This window comes from Gobius niger (assembly GCF_951799975.1).
Source record: "Gobius niger genome assembly, chromosome: 9".
In the NCBI taxonomy this organism is placed as follows: domain Eukaryota; kingdom Metazoa; phylum Chordata; class Actinopteri; order Gobiiformes; family Gobiidae; genus Gobius; species Gobius niger.
The window spans coordinates 30842993-30865474 of record NC_136860.1 but is presented as its reverse complement, the minus strand read 5'-3'; the positions used below and the strand labels follow the sequence as shown (position 1 = coordinate 30865474).

The 22482-nt window shown below is 39.7% G+C and overlaps 1 protein-coding gene across 2 annotated transcripts in view; it reads right to left on the bottom strand.

The window, feature by feature from the left end:
* Nucleotides 1–1469: 1469 nt before the first annotated feature.
* Nucleotides 1470–22482, bottom strand: part of LOC306968102 (neuropilin-2-like) — a 205034-nt gene continuing 184021 nt past the window's right edge. The window contains exons 17-18 of one of the 2 annotated variants that reach the window (XM_079563393.1): nt 7115–7174; nt 1470–2197 (exon numbers count right to left, since the gene is read on the bottom strand). In XM_079563393.1, the coding sequence (XP_079419519.1) occupies nt 1869–2197; nt 7115–7174 (389 nt within the window). In that variant the 3' untranslated portion in view covers nt 1470–1868. Of the gene's footprint in view, nt 2198–7114; nt 7175–20435; nt 20995–22482 lie in introns of those variants that run through there. The other variant, XM_079563394.1, reaches the window with a different exon arrangement.

Here is a 22482-nt window from a genome sequence, read left to right as displayed (position 1 = left end):
GGCAGAAAATATTATAGAAAAACATAAAGTTGCCTAAAAATATGAAATAACCACTGCAGGAGTTATCAAGTGTTTGTATTTTAGCATATTGAAGCAGTACTAAGTAACTCTTGCCCCTAGAGGCCATAAGCGCAACTGCAGGTGTCATAGCACGTTGCAATTTTTTAACTTATTAATTGTCTGTGAGAGTAAATACTACACTGACAGAAAAGGTGAAGGGAGACGGATATTGTACATCCAATTATGCAATGGAGATACTTTTTTTCACTCAAACTTGGCTGTAAAGACTGTTAAAGTGGCGCTAGCCCGCAGTTAGCTTTGCCCGTTAGCATGTTAGCTTCTTCTTCGTGATTCTATTAGTGTGTATTGGGGCCTCCGACCCGGTGCAGGGAAAGTTGTGGTTTTCTGGCCAGAGACACCGGGGAAGATGAAAGACCCTCCAATCATCCCATTAACACTTATAGTATTAAACCCAGAGGGAAAACGGAAAGGATTAATTAAGGTAAAAAGTTACTTAGTATTGCTTTAAATGATGTTAAAGAATAACTGATCTAACACATTTTTAATGCACAAGTTAGATTAGATCACTTTATGCGAGTTGTTTATATTAATGCAACCTAAAAGCCTAAAAAGTCCAGAGATGTTTTCCATTACTTCATTAAAAGATATAATTGATAATTGATCTGTATCATTATATCAAGAAAATAAGACTTTATTGATCTTAAAATGAAGTAAAGAGGACCTTTCCCTTTGTCCCTCAGAGAAAGCCACTTGGTATGGTCTATTGGTATCGGTTAATATCGGATATCGGCAGATACTCAAACCCCCAGTATCGGTATCAGAAGCAAAAAAGCTGGATTGGTGCATCTCTACTTTCAATACAGTTTCCTAAATATAAAGTCACTATAGACTAAATCCTGCTCAAATTCCTTACGCCATAATTTGTATCGAAATGGTCATAATGTTTTGCCTGGTCACCGAAATAACAACAACTTGAACAGCGGAGTCAACACAACGCTAAACGAAAAAAAGAAAGAAAAAAAAACCTAAACGAAAATGGCGCGTAAGAGCTCTACAAACTGAAGCTGACATCTTTTTTTTTTTTTTTTTTTTTTCCTCATTGGACACAAGTCTACAAAAAAAAAAAAAAAGAAACCTTCACTCTTCTATGCCACTGGATTCACAAAGCGCGGACCGACGAGGGAGCTAGCGGCCTCCCCTAAATGCGGGTAACTCATATATATATATTTATATATATAAAAAAACAAATCAACCGGTGAAAATGTCCGTTCTCTTCTTTCTAAAATCTAGTTTGCGACATCTTGATAGACTTCTATAGGCATTCGCTTGATATGTCTGAGGAACCACTCGGCGCTCGCTCTGAGGAGGATCGCTTTTTCCTGCTGTTTTGGCACAGAATTGAAAACGTCATGCAGAACCCGGCCCCGCGAACCCCCCGCCCCCCCCCCCCCCCCCCCTTGTGACTGTGCTGCCATTTTTTCTTAAATTTGAGGTCCAAAATGTCCAGATTGTCAGCATGGGGGTTGTAAGTCTGTACCCTCCTCTTGCATCGCCGTAATATCAGGCTTCATGCCGAGTGGCTGGTGGTGGGTTTCCGCTTCCCAAAAAAAGGCAAAAAAAAAAAAATCACGTTGTCATTCCTTCATTCATTCACAGGCTTGCAGGCAGACGGGATATGACGCTGTATAGGGGAGAGAGGCTACAGCGAGTTTGAGGCGTTGCTAACTCCCACTACAACCCCCTTTTTAGACATCAGCGGGACACATTGAGTTACATAGTGCTCGTCGATTCTTCATTGTCCCAAAAAAAAAAAAAAAAAAAAAAAAAAAAACTCTCAGTCAATTCCTTCACGCTTCGGAGCAACACCTCTGCTGGTTGATCTTGACCTTATGCTTGATGCCGTCGTACAGTTCGAAGTTGTAGTTCTCCAGCGTGGTGGAGGACCTGGAGGAGAGGCCGCTGTAGGAGCACGTGCAGTAGAGGAGCAGGCCGGCGCAGATGGCCCCGAGCAGGACGCCCAGGGAGCTCATGACGATGATGGTGAGGAGGATGGGGTCCAGGGTGTAGAGCCAGGCGTTGTCCTTGTCCTTCTCCGACACCAGGGTGACGGACGAGGGGTCAGCGTCGGCCGAGGACGGGGTGGAGAAGGAGGAGGGCCAACCGGGGAATACGTACTCTGCAAGGACATTAGCAAACATCAATAACAGTTTTGGTTTCTGAATTAATCACAAGGTTATGATTAACTTTATGGATCTTTTTTCTTGTGTTCTTGTCGTGTTGCCGTCGCTTTTTTTTTATTATTGTCACTTTCTCATCACATTTTTTATTCATTTTTTACATTTTTGTCTCATTTTTGTCTCTCTTTTGTTGGATTTTCATTGCATTCCTCATTGTTGTCTTGCTTTTGTCACTGTTCTGATGCTTTTTTCAAGAAGCTTTTAGATTTGGGTAATGCCAAACTGCAGAAAATGTGGTCGGTTCAGACGGAGGTTAAGAGGTTAAATAGAGGGAGGGCACTTCCTGGTTAGAAAACCCGAATCAACAACTTTTTGAGTGAGAGCGCAGGATTTTAGAGGCAGTTGTGGTGAACAGGCTCATTCTACACATTAGGACATGGCTAGAACATGTAGGCTTAGTTTTAACATGTTTAAACTCCGTACAGTCCCTTTAAGTCATATGTACCGTTCTGGTAACACTTTACATTACGGGCCGGTAAGTCCGTGGTACTTATAGTGGTAATTACTAGTAGTGACAGTGGTAATTACAGGATAATTACTAGGTTATTACTGTGGTACTAAAAGTCATAGTTACTAGTCATTAGGGTTAAGGGTTCGGGAGACACAGAGTTACCGCTGTATCTCTCATTACTAAAAGATACAGTGGTAACTCTTAGTAATGAAGGTCCAAATAAAATCCATTTGAGTATCTGATGTTATGTTAGAAAATTAACAAAAACATGTGCTGTAAGTTTAAAAAAACAAGGGTAGGCAAAATAAGCATTAGCTTCAGCCTATATGTTTTCGGTCATTTTGTATGTTATGTTATGAAGAAGTATACTTAACTGAATGTAAATCTTTTGTCATCATTTTGACCGAATAAAACTGAACTGATCTGAAAAACTGAACTGATCTACTTTTATGTACTTTGGTACTTTAAATGATAGTTTCTAGTAGTTACAGTGATACATCTATGGTACATATTGGTAATTCAAGAATACTACAGCAGCAATTCATAAGTAGTAAATGTGGTACTTCTACATACAGACGTAGTTTCTAGGATTGTGTGACTATAAAACAACATAAAACAAACAAACAAACAAACAATTAATTACTAAGAGCTACCACTGTTTCTAGAAGTACATACCTTGTAATTCTCACTATAGTATCCTTTAAGTACCACGATAAGAACCTAGAATTACCACTGTAAGTACCAAGGACTTAACCGTCCCGCAGGGGCGGACTGGGACTGAAAAACGGCCCTGGACTCTGACCAGCCTGGCACAAATTAGAGTCTATACGACACTTCCACAAAGACATATTTTAACCTCGCCTTAACCAAGTGCTTTTCTCCAGTTCGGCAAATCTAAAAGCTCCTCGACTGGAGAGCAACAGAGACACGCCTCAATTGAAAGCTAAGACCTACAAGAGTGATTTTTGTCACATTGTCGCCACATTATTGTCAAATTTCTGCCATTTTTTGGTTGATTTTTGTTGCTTTTTCATTCCTTTTAAGTGGCTTTTTGGCGTGTTTTCATCACGTTTTTGTTGCTTTTTTCATTGCTTTTTCATTCATTTGCTTCTTCACGTTTTTGTCATTTTTTTGGTCGTGTTTTGTCATTGCTTTTCATCCTTGTTTTCGCCGCTATTTTGATGCTTTTCTTTTAAGCTGTAGATTTGGGTAAATCTCAGTTAGGGCGGAGGGTAAGAGGTTAAAGGGAAAATTGAGAGGCCAGACCGGTGGCCCTAGAGCCGGTGGCCCTTCTGTGCTCTTCCAGAATGGACATATGGGCCGTCCCGTAATGTAAAGTGTTACCTCAGCTCTCTTAGACGTTAACTTTGAAAGCACTAAAGTTAACCACAAATTATACTAAAACAACAAAACATTCTTAATCAGACCGCCCTGTGTGTTACAAAGCATAAGGGACGGCAAAATACTCCAACATTTGAGTCGATATGAAAACCAGCATCACCATAAAAGGCTAGAGTAGTCTCTCTTTTATCACAAGCGTTTTACAGCGCGCCTCCTTTGTTCCGCGCCACTCCCCTCCGTGCGCACATCAGTTCTCCCATAAAACTCATTGTGTTTAATTGCAGTTGTGCGTTTTCATGTGAGCACGTTCATTTAGCGGATTAAACAGAGGAGAAGCGCACCTGCCGCTATACCCACTCCACAGAAGCACCCTCGCCCGCCCGCTCCCGTTTCACATCTATGCTAATTCCTCACCCTCTCCGCTAATAACCTTCGCCGCAAATCTGGCTATTGTCTGAGTTATCTCGAGTGACGGGGAACAGTTTCTCCCCAAAGACGCCGTGTTTATCGCCAAGCCACTTTCTGACAGGTTTCAGACACTGTTGTTGTCAAAGCGATCAGCCGTGAAATTCATTCGAGCGATATCTCTGGAAAACTGTTATTGAAATTTGAAGCCGACAAAAGCGGAAATGAAGGGGGGGGGTATTTATAGCCCGCTGTGCAATATTGGGCGGAGAAATAAAAGGGAGAAACTGATTTAAAGTAAATGCCGTGCGTGGAAGAATCAACAAATTACAAACATGAATTCGGGACGGAGGTTTTAGGGAATGATTTTACGAAACAGTGGCCGTGAGGGAATAAAATCAAAGATGGCCGCAACAGGTCAGTCGGGAAGAGACAAGATTAGCACAGGGGATAAATTACACATTTTGTTGTCGTCGTCCTGCTGTGTGGAAAAAAAAAACTTTAAATGACTGGATCTGAGTGAAGTATTATATAATAGGTTCTGGAAAACTGAAATTTGAAGCCGACAACAGCGGAAATGAAGGTGGTATTTACGGCCCACTGTGCAATATTCGGCGGATAAATAAAAGGGAAACTGATTTAAAGTAAATGTCTTGCTTTTGTGTTTGATTTTGGTTTGAAAAATAATAAACATATTCTGGGAAAAAGAAAGTAATTTTCTCTCTTGCAGGCAAAATTAAAGATAGAAATCTCACACAAACTACTGAACAACTGAAGTTAAATAACGTTTTTTTTTTTCTTAAAGGGACTAGATGCAAGTTGGCCATTGTATACTCACTACTGCCACCTCAGGTCATACGTGTAACTGCACCTTCTATATTTAGCTCGTGCATGACGGTAATTCGGACCCGAAGTAACAACTTTTTGGGTGATTTTAGAGGCAGTTGTGGTGAACAGGTCTGAGCTCATTCTACACATTAGGACATTTCTCAAACTTGTATATAATTTTAACATTTTTAAACTCCGTATTGTCCCTTAAAATACAAAACCAAATTTTGCAAGAGCCAACAAAGCTCCATGTTTTGGGCTGTCTCATCTTAAGGCTAAAATTAATTGACCGTTTCTGTAAATGTGTCAGAATTGGCACAACAGAATTGAAAACAGAGCTAGTTTTCAACTTAATACATGTTCATGACTTCAGAAAAAACACCAGATTTTTCCTGTTCAAACTGTTATTTCTTTTTTTTTGGGGCCCAAACTTGTTTCTAGCTACACAAAATAATCCCATAGGAGCACTTGGACGGTGCTTATAGTGCTTCCTGTGTTATTACGCCTTCCAACATAGTTCCTCTTTTTATCCGCTTTGAAAATCGAGACGTTTTAATTTTGTGTAACTATACTTGGATGGTGTAACTCTTCACGTAACCATATTTAAATAGGGGAAACGTGGAAGAGCTTGGTCGCTTCTAGCTTCACCGCAGTTTGGAGCCATAGAGGAGAGGAGGAGAGGCTTTTGCTAACACCGTCTGTGCTGTGTTTGCGTGACTGAGCGCACACGTAAAGACCAGACAGGTACGCATCAACTCGTCTAAGCTCAGGTAAGAACATATCTCAGTATGTAAAAACGGTGGCCTGTTCCTTTAAGATTAAGAATGTGATAGAATAATATTCTATTGTGGCCGATTAATGGGGACAAAGTGGCAAAATCGACGTTCTTGAGGCGTAAACCATGTTTTAACGTTGCTCCCTCGTCAAAGACAAACCTGGAGTAGTATTTCACAACATTCATGCAGTTTTGAGTTAATCCTCAGACAAAGCTGTTAAAATTAACTGTTTCTTCTTCTACGGTGTCAGCGCCTCGTTCTGTACTTCCTGATTACACTGGCGTCATTGTTCCAACTCAAAACAGAAAAGCAACAAACAACAAACAAACTCGAAGTGTGTTTATCACGCACATACGTCCAACCTGGAAGTTTTTTTTTAAAATTATTCCTCTCGCTGCCAACAGGAGGAGCCCCAGTCAAGTTGTTCACCAGGTCTTTCGCCTGCATTTCATTGCTACCATTTAACAGAGACATATTTTCAAATTATAAAACAAAGCTGAGGCTCCCAATATAAGGGTTTTAAGTCTATTTTTAATCTCCATATGCATGACATGTCCACTAGAACTGTTTTAAAATAAGTGCTGCATTTCCTCCCCTTAGCAATGCCTCCATTTCTATATAAGGCAAGAGAAAGAGATGCCCTGGCTTCTGTTCTCAAACAATAACCAGTCCCCTGTCTATCCCAGAGTTAAAATCTCCATCAGGCAGAGTCGATGAAGGCGTGTAGTGAGCTGTGATTACTACAGACACGCGTTTCCAGCCCCGGAGCAGTCTGCCCGTCTCACTACGTCTAGATCCAACATGAAAAGAATTGAAAAACACTGCTCTCCTGCGTGTACCGCGATGCATTTTCGAAACTCAATCCACTGTACCAGACTGGGTTTGTCATCGTAGCCCCAGGTAATTTCACTTATGGGGAATCACGAGTGCGAGCTAAAGCCACAGGCGAGCCCGTGGTTGTAGGTGTACTCGGTGGGATAGACTTTGAAAATAGCTGGTAGTGCCTGGAGCAAGCAGCGGGCGGGAGGAGCGGGGAAAGAGTGTAAAAATCGCACCTTCGTCTATGGCAGGTCTGTTGAAAACTGGGTCTTTGCCGAAATCGATCGGTCTGGGATCTGAAAGAGAGAGAGAGAGAGGAAGAAAGACTGTGTTATTGTAGGACGCTGAGCAAATGTGACTGAATCATGCATGTAATGAACACATGGGTGACACAGGGGTTAGAAAAAGGTGGATTAGGAAACAAAACATGGGGAGCTACACTTGAACTATACTTTGTCTTTTGCATTTGACCAGTTCTTCATTTTAGTAAACATACTAAAATTCCAAACATGTGGTTATGAAAGGAGTACAGGAGCAGAGAGCACTTACATTTCGTGTTATTTGTCTGAAATATAGCCTTATTGTCAATTATTTCAAGTTTCCACTATGAATAAAACCCTTATTGTCTCATGTACGCCCAGCCTGGTGGATCCTGCCAAATATATGTTTTTGTACACAGGCAAATGTAATGCTTTTTGCCATTTTAATGCCCAAATACTATATATAAAATGCCACAAACGCAGAAAACACAAAACAGCTGCATATTTAATTTCTGAGGATTTGCAAACATTTCATAAGACAGAGGGAAGATAATTAAACAAGTGGTCAATTTCAGCCAGAACTGCAGCTAAATATGTTTTAGACCATGATACTGGTATTGTGGATGAACTTATACAGTAAAAGGTGTTGAGCAACGTCATAAATTTCCATGTGAGCCATTTGAATGCATTTTAATGACACTTAAGGCCTTGATTTTGGCTAAATTAATTCAAAATAAAGTAAAAAATAATCTCAATTTCCAACATTTCACTCCAAACGTAATTGGAATGATTTTTTCTTTTAAAGTTATTTTGAAAAAGGCACTCAGTTTCACCTTTTTATCATCTAAAATAATTCCAAGTACCCCCAGGGGTCCACGTCCAACTGGATGGGAAACACTGTTCTAGAGGACACTGAAACAGCACAAGGCACAAGGCAGGAAATGAACCAACAACCCTGCAGTAAGTGGACTTAAAGGGATATTTCCAGATTTTTGACATAGGACCTAATTATCCAGAGTGTCGTTCATTTCTGGAGATATATACTGTATATTTTTAAATTCATGCAGTCCTTATATTTGAAGAGTTTAGTGGAGCTAGGCTAGTGCTAGGCTAGCGCATGTCTATGGTAACTGGTAACTGCATTAAAAACCTCCAAAAATCCAAACGTTGCCATATCTGATTTCTAAAAAAGCTCCTTTGTGAATTCCATGTGTAGTAATCCCGGCCGCAGGTAAACAAACTACTGCAGATCCGGTAAGCTAGCAGATCACTCTGCCGCTGCGTAGCTTTCAACCAGGAAGCTGATGCTACTCAAATATAAGTTCTTTTAAAGGCAAAATGGTTATATTTCAACAATCATTCAGTCAACATAGATTTATAAGGATAGTCTGGTGTTATAAGTGATTTGCCTCACTGTGCTTGGGTCAGACTGTTTTTAATGCAGGCTACTAGTTACCATAGACATGCACTAGCCTAGCACTAGCCTAGCACTAGCCTAGCGCCATTGAACTCTTGAAATATAAGGACTGCATGAATTTAAAAAAAAAAAAATCTTCAGAAATCAACAACACTCTGGGTGACAAGGAAATGAGGCCCTATGTCAAAAATCCTGAAATATCCCTTTAATATCCCTTTAACTTTCAAAAAACTACAACAAAGCAGAAAACTCTCCCAAAGTGACTCATTTGTAACCTGCCCCTTACCAGGTACACACAGAATCTTTTCAAATCCTCATTTTCTTACTTCCCCGACAAAACGCCTAATAAGCTACAGTTCGCAGAGATTACCTGCATAATTTCAGCAAAAGTGTGAAGTGCCCCGCTTTGAGCTTTTCTAAAAAAAAACGAGTCAAAAGACACAGTGACGGAATCAATGGCAGCGCGAGAGACGTCAAGCCATTCATAGAAAAATACTGCCTTTATTTCTTCACAAGCACATTCGCCTCCAACGTGGTGGAATTAACCGTCTCCAAAAGGCCTTTATATTTTCAAGTGCAAAGAGAGAGAGAGGTTTTGGAGGCTGCTTAAATTCCGTTCATTCAGAGAAATTGATATTAAAATCCGTTCGGGGGAGAGGAATGCTGGCAGCTGCGGGGGCAAAGGAACCAAAAACACATTATAGAGGAGTAATAGATATTCACTGAGATAAAAGGTAAAAAACTCATTTAGTCGATATGAAAAAAAGATAGCAAGGCTCATTTCCGCTAACAGATAAGGTCATTTTTCTATTAGGGATTTTAACATGTGCATTTGAATGGGGTAAGAACATAACACGGTGGTGGCATAGATGCTGTTTGTTTTGTTTTAGCACAAACAAGGAATATATTGTGTATCAGCTTAATGTGAACTGTATGTTTTGAATTAAGACATTTTCATTAGCCGGCTCACGGAATTTCCTTGTCGAATAAAAGGTTTCATTTTTATAAACAGGCTCTTTGCCCAGTCAGTATAAAAAGATAAAAATAATATGGTTAACTTTGTCCCGTGTTTTCTTCTTCTTCAAAGATCAGAAAAATGGGCGACCATGAAGTGCATCGTCTCCAAATGTGATGAAATCCAAACCTGATCTCGTGTACTACACAAAATGGCTTATTAATATGAGCCGTCCACAAAAATATAGACAGACAGACAGATAATATGTATTTTAATTTGACATTCTTGGAGATCAAACCATTAACAAGATCCATGACGACACTGGAAGGCTATCAGGACAATGTACCTGCACTGTTTGAAGCACTATTCAAGTGAAACTAAAGTCTGGGTTGAGGTGTTTTGACTTTCTCATCAGAAAGAAATTACCCGGAAAAATGACAAGAAAATTATGTGTTGGTTTGTATAAGGCCTTCTTAAATCATGTAACATTCACAAGCTATTGTTAGCAAACTGAACTGTGTGAGTGAACTGTTATCCTTGTATAAAATGTGTAGCTTACAGACTCTGTGCATGTAATGTTGCTTTGAAACATGATGCTAACTTCTTAGGGTAATGAGGCCTGTCTGCGTTTTATTCCTTCGGAGAGTTAGTCGTGACTTGCTGAAATAAACACAACATATATTCAACAAAACTTGGCTAAAACCATGATAAAAACTTTACTCAGGATGTACAGTAACTTCACCAGAGGAGACCTCTGTGTCTATAAAGGCTGTAATCTGTAAAGCTCTTTGTGAGACCTTTCAGTATGAAAAGTGTATAAATGTATTTTTCCTATAGCCATTAGCATTAGCCACAATACATCGCAAATTAGGATGTTTTCAACCCATCGACCGCATTTAGGTGAGGTCAAAGCCTCATTAGAATAAATCATTAATGAATGTACAGATCAAAGAGATTTTACTTTAGACACAAATTAGCGTATAAAGAGCTAAATGCTAACTCAAATTCAGATACGTTTCTGCTTTTTCTAATCTGCGAGCAGTTATGTGGCTGTTATGGTGCGTTCCACTTGATCTGATGACGCACCAACTCCGTAATTCCGACTCGGAAACTCGGGACAGAATCAGCTAACCCGAGAAGGAGCATTTAAATATGGCTGCGCCCGACGTGACATGTAACAAATGTAAAGCTTCAGTAAACCATTTGGCAGATGTTTCCCAAATAAACTTGTCCGATGTCAAAGTGAAGCGGATGCTCTGTTGCTAACGTCTTAATTAACGGTTAAAAAGAAAATATGAAACTAGTGCTAATTTATCACTGTATTCACAACAATTATGAGAAATACATTATACTTTTGTATAGACCCTTTAATTGGAGGCAGGAAGCTAGATTCCTATCTATTTCCATTGTAGCTGTTGTCATGGTAACGATAAACAAATGTCTAACTGTTGTTGGAAAGATCACACAAACCTTATTTTACCATCTCAAATGTCATTCCTCTTGCTCTTGCACCTTAAGCCACAACAGGACCACATTTTTAGTTGTAGTTTTACACTTATAATCGCTAGTTTTAGTTTAATCTTATTTATTTTGATCACTTCCTGCCTTCAGCTGATGTCACTGATGATGTCAGCAGCGAAAGGGTCAATAATATTACAATGAAGTTTCTCTGTAAACTGATTATGATGCTCGAACATGAGTAACACATTTGTAACTTTTGCAGACGCATTGACCTCCGATTTTTCCCGACCTGGACAACTGGAACGCTACAACTCGGAGAAAATGTTTTATCCGAGTCAGATTTTCCAACTTCCGAACGCGCAATTATGTCTACAATGTGTCGCCATGGTTACACCCCTCTCCGTGATGTCAATGAAACTATCATAGTGTAAAGAAGTTGTCGTCTGAATGCATTTTAACGATTTTAACGATAAGAGCAGACTTTCTGTCCCAATTAGTGCCAAAATAAGGCCTTCTGCTTTGAGGGTAAAACGCAGAATATTGAACTGACATGTTTAAATTAGGCCCTCGGATCATTTCGAAATCTGTTCTGGTTGTTATTCCTGCGGGACGAAGGCGAAAGTGGAAGAGAATTTGCGACGGCCCCGCGGAGTAGAACTGCTTAGCGCAGACTTTTATGAATGCAATCTCGTCCATTAACTAATGAGAAATATTAAAGGGCTTCAGAGCGGCGCGTGATGGAGGAGGCAGAGCTACGGGCGTGATTTAAAACGCCAAAGAGACGCCAGGACGTTTTCCAAATCTTGCAAAAAGTTCGACTGGATGTGAGGGAGGAAAAAAAAGTGCAAGGGTGGCAGCGCATAAACACAGCCACATATCATCCGTCTGTTTGAGAAGGAGCGAGCATTGATTGGCTTATGGCACGCGCCGCTACAGTGACTCATATCACGAGTAAATCACAAACTGGTCGATTGCGATGGGGGGGGACGGAGAGGGTTCAGAGGCGGGAAATTGATATGCAAGCACAAAATAAGTAAAATAGTTGTTGACCAAAGCAAGAAAAGCCCATTTTATGAGACGGAATGAGTCGATATGTGTGGAGGGAGTCGAGGGTGAATCAAAACGAAGAGGCATTTTCAATCAACAACTTTAGTGGAATATTCGGAGAAACGGCTTCAGATTAAAACAATAAACTAACCCTTACTCTTTTGGTTTCTTTGCTCACTAAAAATGTAACTTTGTCAGGGCTACTGTATGTCTTTGCAAAGCCTCATGTACTTTTAATGACGCTTCACTTTGGGGATGATAATGGAGATCTCACCTCTCGTTTCAATGAGCAATTCTGCGGTTCATGAACCTGCAGAATTAGTGGAAATAAAAATCTTGAAAAATATGCTTTACACCATGGAAATGTAAGCTAATAATAAAACTATTCAATTAAAAATCGAGACAACAATCTGGAACGTTTTCAGGCATCTAGACCGCTTTAGATTAAGGTGTGCTCATTAAGTATGAATGAGCATAATCTTTATAGGATTAGGATTTAAGTGAGGGTGGGAAATAAATAAGAATATTATTCATGGCCTTTTAGCAACAATATAATGATCTGCCAATTAATATCTCAATAAGCATATTATTATATCCAGTGGCGTCGAGGGATGGAGCACCTTTACCTTTACCTTATTTAAGACCTACTAGTATGTTAACAGATAAAAGTATAATAAGCAGCTTATTAATACTCTACAAGCATATTATTACTGCTTAGTAATAACCCCTAGCAAATTTTATCCTGTTTTACCCATATCAGCTTCTCGACTGGAGCGCTTACAGCTTATAGGCCAGTGTAATGTCTTATTTGAAAGTTGTTTTAGTTGTGTGTAGGGCTGCAACTAACGATTATTTAGTAATAGATTAATGTAGTGAGTATTATCACAATTAATTGACTGGCTGTGAATGGTGTGTGAAAATTGTAGATTTTCGTTTTTTTGATCACATGAAGCTAAAGCAGCACCGCTTGAGGACAGATGGCTGATGGAGTAAACCTAAAGTGAATGTTTGTTGGAGGCTCTTGGCGCCAATTCTGCTTCTGATTAGATGAGACACAGATATTGATGAAATGTTCAATGTGCAAAACACTACAGACCCTAACTTTTAAAACAAAGTAGGTTTTCATAAAAAAACACAATGTCATTTTTGCTCTATTTGAGTCTGTGTTTACAGGAAAACGATTAATCGATTACTAAATAGTTGTCGCCTACTTTAATAATCGATTAGTTGTTTCAGCCCTAGTTGTGTGTGGGGTTTTTTTAGCACGTTTTGGCAGCATTTTTTTTATTTATTTTTAGTGTAATGTGTAACTGTGATCAAGTATCAAAATGTGACCAAAACATGTTAAAAAAGCAACAAAAATTTGAAGAAAACATTATTAAAAAGGGCAAAAACGTGACAATCATAACAAAGTAGAAGCTTAGATGAGATTGTAGATCTTAGCTTTCAAATGAGGCGTTACACTGGCCTATTGTCTGTAAGTGCCAGTCCAGAAGCTTTAAGATTTTGGTAAACCCGAACTGGAGAAAAAACATGTGGTTAACCCCTTAACTCCCACCTGAACCGAGCACATTTTCTCCAGTTTGGCTTTATCACAGTCCAAAAGCTTCTGGGAAACAGCAACAAAACTGAGACGAAAACAATGATGGAAATGTGACAAAAAAGTGAGAAAACATTGACAAAAAAGTGACGAAAAATGGATGAAAAAGTGGCAAAAATGTCACAAAAATGTCACAAGAAATTGAAAAAAAATGGATGAAAAAATGACAAAAATGTGACAAAAAAGGACAAAAAAATGATAAAAAATGGATGAAAAAATACAAAAAAATGACAAAAAATTGACAAAAAATCTGACAAAAATGTGATTAAAAATTGACAAAATTTGATAAAAAATTAATGAAAAAAATTACAAAAATGTGATAAAAATGTGACGAAAAAATTTACAAAAATTTGACAAAAAATGACAAGAAATGTGACAAAAATGTGACAAAAATGTGACAAAAAATGACAAAAAAATGATGGAAAAAAAGTCTGATGACGTGAGGAAAAAGATCCTCTCGGTTCAGGCGGGAGTTAAGAGGTTAAGGCAGGTGTCAGAGATTAAAACCTTAGTAATACTTAACACACACCTTTGAGCGTTACCGAATTATGGTCTTCAAATAATACGAATATTTGCCGTTGACTTGAGCAGGTAAGTGAAAAAAGGAAGTGTAAGATGTTTTTTTTTTCTTCAATTAACGCCAGGTCAAAAATAGATATCATTTTTCTTTACACAGTCTTATAACTGCATACCGTCCCCTTACACCGTCCAACCCTCAAAGCAATAAGCCATAGCATTTACTTCAGAGCAATTAAGAACAGGAAGGGCATCCGACACATCGCCGACATCTCTCTCATCACCGTACACCGGCAGAGGCTTTGCCGTGGCGACCCCCAGACGGAGCAGATTTGAAGCTTGACTGAACAAAACGCTGGAAATCGCGCTGGTTCTTTGACTTGATCCGCCGTCTGCACAGATGTTTGTTTCTCCCCCACTGCCTCCTCTGTCTATTCTGCCCAAAGCTCTTCTTTTATCAGCCGCTGAGTTTCAAACAACCTGCCTTTTCTCTTTCCTTTCAAACCCACAGCCCCGACCTGCCTCCCCTTTGCAAAGGATAAAAAAGAGAGGAATATCTATCTTTAGAGCACTCCTCCCTCCTCCCCCGGCTTTCATCTCTGGAAGCATTTTTCCCCAGTACTGTCCTAATGGGCTCATATCCTTAGAGATACTCGGCTCTGCTACGTTTTTGTCAGATGGGTATGTATTTTATCTGTTGGGATTTACTACGGGGAGCTACGAAAGGTGGAAAGTATAGAAGGATTCAAGAAACAAATGATTTGAAGCCATAGAAAAAGGCAAGAGACGGACTTGTGACAAAAACATAGATTTATGATAATCACCGTTCCAAATATATCAATGCAATGATCAGTGCAGCCGTACATCACCATCGGAGCTTAACTTAAGCGAATAAAAGGACAAAAGGACTAAATAAATGGCGATAAAATTTACTACTAAGACTTTCTCTGGGAATAACACAAAAAAAAAAAAGAAAAGAAATGAACATAAATACAGAGGATGTTTAAGATTCACAGTCGATTGAAATGTCAAAAAGTGCTGAGCAAGAAATTGTAAAACACGCAATAAGGCGGGACAGGCGGGTTGGTATTAGACCTATAAAGTCAACAATACCAACATTGTGCACCATACAGAGCAAATGTATAGCCTCCGCATAGAGTTTTTCAAAGAATTAACAGTATTTCCGTGTATGTTTGATTTGTTTTGTGCAGTCATAGTTCTCACAGTCTTTTAGGAGGCCACAGCTGGGCCTGATGTTGCCTTTTGCAGGTCAAATTGAATCTAACTTTGAAGCTATAGAGCTCCACAGTCCCACCCACCCCCGGTCACGTGTCGGGGTCCGACACACAAAATCCCATGTATTTTTAGCATTGACTTTTCTCAAAAATCAATCATTAAAGGGACTATACAGGGGTTTCAAAATGTTAAAACTAAGTATTTTCCTCCCCCTACATGTTCCAACAATGTCCTAATGTGTAGAATGAGTCTAGACCTGTTCACCACAACTGCCTCTAAAATCCTGCACTGTCACTAAAAACGGTGTTACTTCGGGTCCGAATTGCCGTCATGCACAAGCTTAATATAGAAGGTGCAGTTACATGTATGACCTGAGGTGGCAGTAGTGAGTATAAAATGGCCAACTTGCGTCTAGCCCCTTTAAGAGTTTAATGGCACGACGCCAGCCAATCAGCTATGTGCTAACTACCGAAACGTATGCAGGTATTTTACAAGAAAGAAACAAACAATACTTAAAAAATGACAAAATTACTTAATATAATTTCGCAGTTTATAACGTTTTAGACAAATCTTCAATTTGACCTTGTATGTTTCATGTCCGGGAGCTAGCACAAAGCCGTGATGTCAAACTGTTAATAGTTGACTTTTTCGAAAAGTCAATGCTAATACATGGGATTTTTTATTATATTTTTGGACCCGGACACGTGACCGGGAGTGGGTGGGACTGTTGACGAGTGTGGATGAGCTCAATAGCCAAATACTGCAGTTAAAACTTGAGCTCAGTTACTTTATTACAACCAGTGTTGGAGGTACCGTATTACAAAAGTAACAAGTTACAGAAACATATTACTTTTTCAGCAACTAAGGAATATAACGCATTACTTATATATTACAAAAGTCTGTAATATATCTGTGATTGCAATTTAAGTAACTCGAGTTACAAGTGCATTTAAATGGTTTGTATTGATGTACGAACGAACATGACAAACTCCCCCGAATATAAAGCAGCACCAAATGTTGAATAAAGGTTGAATATTGGTATAAGATCTGAGTGTTGCCAACATCGTCAACACAAGTGAATGGGGAAAGCGAAGGATGAGGAACTCTTTGACTGCACGTTTCCTTGGAGGCATTACTACTATTATTTATGTATATTTTGCCGACTCAAAAGTAACGCAATATGTAATACACACATATTAAATTTTTTAAAGCTGTAACTACAAATAGAGAATATATTACAGTTTTAAAGTAACTTGCCCAACTCTGATTACAATAAATAAAGTGGCTAAATTGCAGAAACAAATGTTTACAGAGGAATAGGGACCTCACAATTTGGCAAATAAAACAGTAACAACACAACACCGAGAAAGGCCTTGTTCTGTAGATAAACTGAAAATTCATAGAAAACCAAAAGCACGGCGATCGTGGGTTCATATTGTGATTATAACAACACTGACTGCTAACATTCACCCAGTCTTGACTCTTGACAATACAATACATTTGATAGGACGATAACAGACACAGGCAATGGTACATATACATTTAAGACAGGCAAAAATCCATTCATACGAACATTATTGACCCAAGGCACGAGCTCGTTCTGGGGCTGAGGAGGTAACAGTTTAAAGCACGTTTAAAACAAAGGCATTTCAGGACCACTGTCTTGTCTGTCGGGAACATTTATCAGCTCTTGTGCATTTGTCCACGTATATTGTAGCTTTTCTGCCCCACTAGCAGCGCAGTAAACGTATGTAGGGACTGGATGGCGTCCCTCGCTCAGATGGGGAAGGGCCTTCGCTGTGTAAAGCCGACGGGAGAACAGCCCTGAGAGGACAAAGCCGCCATGTTTGTCGACTTGTTAGACAGCACGGCGGGGCAGGTAGCGCTGATTCTCCCGCTCCAGCCTCTTAATCTACTCCTGCCACTCACACTCAGCCGAGGAGGTAAACAGCAGCGTCCAGAAAAAGGCCTTTCGACTTCTGCTGCAAGTAAATCCCATCTTTATGACGGGGCGTTTAGAGGCGAACTTGCAAAATGCACCAAGGAACGTGTCACTTAACCGCACTGAACACCGAGCTGCGTGATAATCGATGGATGCTGAATGACTGCAAATATATGTCGTCTTTGTAATGGGTTTTATGAGAAGAGAGGTCAGTTTTTGCAGAACCAGGGTTTACAGGACCTATATGAAGCTTTAGTGTGGCTTTTCAATACACTTTAGTTGCTTTAGGCTTGATATGTTTGCGGTATATGACATGAAATCCCCACAAGTTAAAGGTGTGATTTTTCGGATCAGACCAAGTTTGATGAAGGCATCTCTATTGTCTTCAAAACTTCATTGTGGGCTGGTGATTTGCGTGTGGTAAAGGGAGGATCTGCAAATGAAACAAAGCACCACTCCCTGATATTGGAAAATCCACTTTTATCTTGTTTATTGTGTATTGTGCAAATTCTAATTCATAAAATCAATCAATAGTTTCCAACACCACACTATAATTCCAAATTGTAAATTTGGTCAACTTTGACTAGAAAAATGACCATCTTAAATGAGATAAAGGATTTAAAATTGCTTGAATAAAGGTTCTTCATGTCGAATTTGAGTCGGTAGATAAGATAAAAATGCCAATGGAACAAGATTAAAGCAGAACTAAGTAACTCATGCCCCTAGAGGCCATAATGTGTTATAGCATGTTGCATTTTTTTTACTCATTAATTGTCCGTGAGAGTAAATACTACGCTGACAGAAAAGACGAAGGGAGAGAGGGATATTGTACATCCAATTACACAATGGAGATCATTTTTTTCCACATAAACTTGGCTGTAAATACTGTTTAAGTGGTGCTAGCCCACAGTTAGCTTAGCCCGTTAGCTTGTTAGCTTCTTCTTCGTGATACCATTAGTGTGTATTGCGCCTCTGACCCGCAGGCAGGGAAATTGCAATTGTGGTTTTCTGGCCAGAGACACCAGGGGGTATGAAAAACCCCCAATCATCCCATTAACACTTGTATTACCCCCAGAGGGACTACAATCAGGATGTATTAGTTCTTCTTTAAATCCCACTTGAAATAAAACAAATGAACTGTTACTTTTAAAATAAGATTTCTTTATCACTTGAAATAATACAAAATAATCTGAATTAATAAACACTGAGCTTGTTCCATTGGCATTAAATGGTTCTTCTTATCTAAAACCAGACCAAACTTTAGATTTAATCTCTTAATTCAAGTAGATTAAAGTCATTTCTTCACCAAATGTATGTATCAGTTCTGTATTATTATTAACGCCTCTACAACAAGTCTCAGATATCCTGTAAATTAATCATTTTACACAGTATACGAGAAGCAAATAATAGATTTAGTAAAACAAATACTGAAAAGAGGCATATGGCTTTCTTAATCCCAGCATATTTTGGTATACTGTGCCATGTATCCCGCAGTGATGACTCAGCAAACATTCAATAAGTGTAAACTTGTTGAAATGTTCCAGTCGCCATATGGCCGCTTCCACTACCACATTTTTACTGGAAAGAAAACGCGCCCCCACAAACAGATCCCATGTATCCACTCTCCTTTAAGACAATCTCGCAGCGGGACGTATGTAACGGACACTGCTGCAAACAAACGCACAATTATACTTGGTCTTATCGCGTCTACTGTATCACTGCCGTGTACTCCATCGTGCAGCTGCTAATTCAACACGGAGGCCGAGTTTCAGAAACACTATCCTCTGACGTCCCACGGCCCGCGAGCAGCTGTCTGGCATTTTACTCCCTATTACTTACTACATTCATGAGGTCGATAAGGTCAAGCAATTCGCAACAAATGCACACATAGTCATAAACATCAGATGTAACCGTAAACCTTAAAGCAACACCGTGTAGGCAATAGCGGAATATACAGTACGTGAACATGGTATACAGAAATAAGGAAACCTGAAATGAGTTTGGATGGTTTTATGGCTTTCGGTTTATAGACAAGGTGAATACAAGACTTAAAACCGCAAGCAGAGATGAAGGGCTGCAGAAGAGCACGCTTCAGTAGGAGCCTTCAGAACATGTTTGTGTCTGTATTCACTGGACTTGATCTGTCAGTGAGGCTATGCTAATGCTAACAGCTAGGCCTAGACGTGTACAGTGTACAGAAATGGCATTGAAATCGTGCACGTAAGAGCACATTCAAAGGATAATTTTTGCCATGAAGGTTTCTGTGTTCGAACAGGTTGTAGTGCCTCATTACAGCCGCCTTAAAGGGATATTTCAGGATTTTCGACATAGGGCCTCATTTCCTAGTTATCCAGAGTGTTGCTGATTTCTGGAGATATTTTTATGGAAAATCATGCAGTTCTTATGTTTGAAGACTTGAGTGGCATTTGTACGGTATCAGCTAGCCTGCATTAAAAACAGTCTGACCCGCTCCAAAGTGCACCTGAAGCAAATTATAACGCCAGACTAACCATATCTGTGTCGATAGAATCATTTTAACCATTTTGCTTAAATTTGAGCAGCATCAGCTTTGTCTTTGTAAGCTATAGAAGAAGAAGATGTAAGCTATGGAGCGGAAGAGTAATCTGCTAGAAAATAGTCCCTCAAAATGTGATTATTCATGTGATTTGCCTCAGGTGCACTGTGGAGTGGGTCAGACTGTTTTTAATGCAGGCTAGCTGATACCATAGAAATGTACTAGCCTTGCACTAGCGCCACGAAACTCTTCAAATATAAGAACTGCATGAATTACAAAAAAAATGTATCTCCAGAAATCAACAACACTATGGATAACTAGGAAATGAGGCCCTATGTCAATAATCCTGAAATATCCCTTTAAGGTAAGAACATATCTCAGTATGGAAAAACGATGGCCTTTAACTTTTAAGATGATATTGACACAGTTTGGAGTCCGTACTTAAAACTTAAATCCTTACTTCTCCTGCCAGATTTCCTTACTAGCAAATCCCGAATGAGCTACACAGTGTTGCTTTAGGTGCACATTTAAATCCATTGGTTCTGATGATCTTACAACACCCTCTCCACGTCAAAAATTGCACACTTGTCCATTTTCATGGGCATGGCAAGAGCTGTCAGTCTTTGCGAGCGAACTCTTCTCATCTCCTCTGACAGACAACGCTGGGTTATAGCCACGGACTCCCGTTTCATCCCAGTTTCCAAGCACAGTGGGGAGAGAAAAAAAAAATGCATCCTTAGGTCAGCAACAAAATGTGCTGGGACATCTTCTTGTAGTCAATTTCAAAGACTATTAAAATAGTTTTTCAGCACTGCGTGTCGAAATCGTCCTTTTCGAGTCTTATAGTGAGCATCGGGTCACTGTTTGGCTGCGGTCCGGGATACATGTGGTTTTGGTGAATGAGATTGTAATGCAAGTTCTGATTTTGATAGCTAGAGTAGTTCCCTTGCACGTTCGGAAGCTGGCTGTTGTGGTACGTCACTGAATGGTGGCTACTTTTCTTCCTGGGAGCCCAGTGGTAGCGATGGCAGCACAAAACCACAGTCACAGTTACCACCACCAGCAGCAAGAGGGCGCCAACTCCCGCCAAGACGTAGTACCAGAAAACAGGAAGAGGCTGCGCGACCACCGAGGCTACCGTGGGCTCCATCCCAGACATGGCACCCCCTAGAGGGCAGGAGGACATGTTAAATGGGTGGGGTGGAGATGCCAAAGGGGTGCAGGGCATGCAGGCCACGAAGAGGAAAAGAGCGTGTTACAAGCGGCGAGGCGGAACCGGGAGCACAGATATTTGCCTTGGAACAAAGTTGGGAGTTGACTCTTCAAGATGGCAAGCCTTTCGTCACTCAGCCTTTTGCCATTCACAAGTTCCAAGATCTTGCAATTTCAATATTTGATTGAACATAGACTGTGTACAGTTGTCTAAAGGAAGCGGCTAAGTTTAGCAACACATGCTGCTCCTAGTAACATGAAGACTTATTAACCAGTGTTAACAAGTGTTTTTCGATACTGGTACTTTAACAATACTTGGTTTACGATTTTTCGATACCTATACTAAAATATTTGTCGTCTAGAATCAGAAAGCAGATGTTTATTTATTCCACAAAAGACTATTTCTTTTACATTTGCATCATTTATTTTGTATTTATCTATTTTATTTACCCAATAGGCATCAAAACGGTCTCTACAGATATATATTTTTTTCGGTATCTGCTTTCGATACTTTTATTTTTTAACGCCAGTAGTGCCTAGTTTAACGGTACCCAGTCCTACTAAATTGTAGCCGTTGGAAAGTAGTCCTTCTACACTGAGCCATTTGAGTTCTTAAGCCATCGTCTGCACTGGGTTATTTAGTGATAACGTATAGCTTCTCACTTCAAGAGGCTTCATCTTGAACGTTTTTCTACGATGGAAAACTCCCGCACACAACACATTTATAAATGTCTATTTCATTCTCTCTATGAATTTAAAGAATATCATTTGACCGCCACCTGAACCGAGTACATTTTCTCCAGTTTGGATTTACCAAAATCTAAAAAGCAAGGAAGAAAATAAAGGATGAAAATGCAACAAAATAGTGGCAAACAGTGACAAATTAATGCTAGAAAAGAGCAGCAAAAAAGTTACAAAAGAGCAACGAAAAAACGATGAAAGTGCAACAAAAAAGTGTCAAAAATGAGATGAAAAAGAAAGTGTAAAAAGTGACGAAAACAACATGAGGAAATAGATCAGTTTAGATGACTTTTGTAGGCCTTAGCTTTCAGATGAGAAGCTTTAAGATTTGAATGAAGTCAAATTGGAGAAAATGCACTCGGTCAAGGCGGGGGGTAAGAGGTTGAAGGATTAAGTACAAATGTATTGGGTGTAAAGGATAGAATCACTGCACTACATCACCCTGAAGCTATCAAGCCTTCCCTTTACAGTGCGCATCACTATTGTAACACCCAGTCTATGTTCAGCGAGTGACGAGCATAAGCCAGGCACAATGACACGCGAAGGCCCATGCCATGCTTTACCAAGCTCTTTTAGAAACATGTGCAAAGCTTCTGTCAAAAAAAAAAAGGAAAGCGTTTCAAGCAGATGTACAAAGTCCACCGCTATAGTGCAACCACTTTGAAGGGAAAAAGAAATAGTCGGAAAACTGCAAGTTTAAGG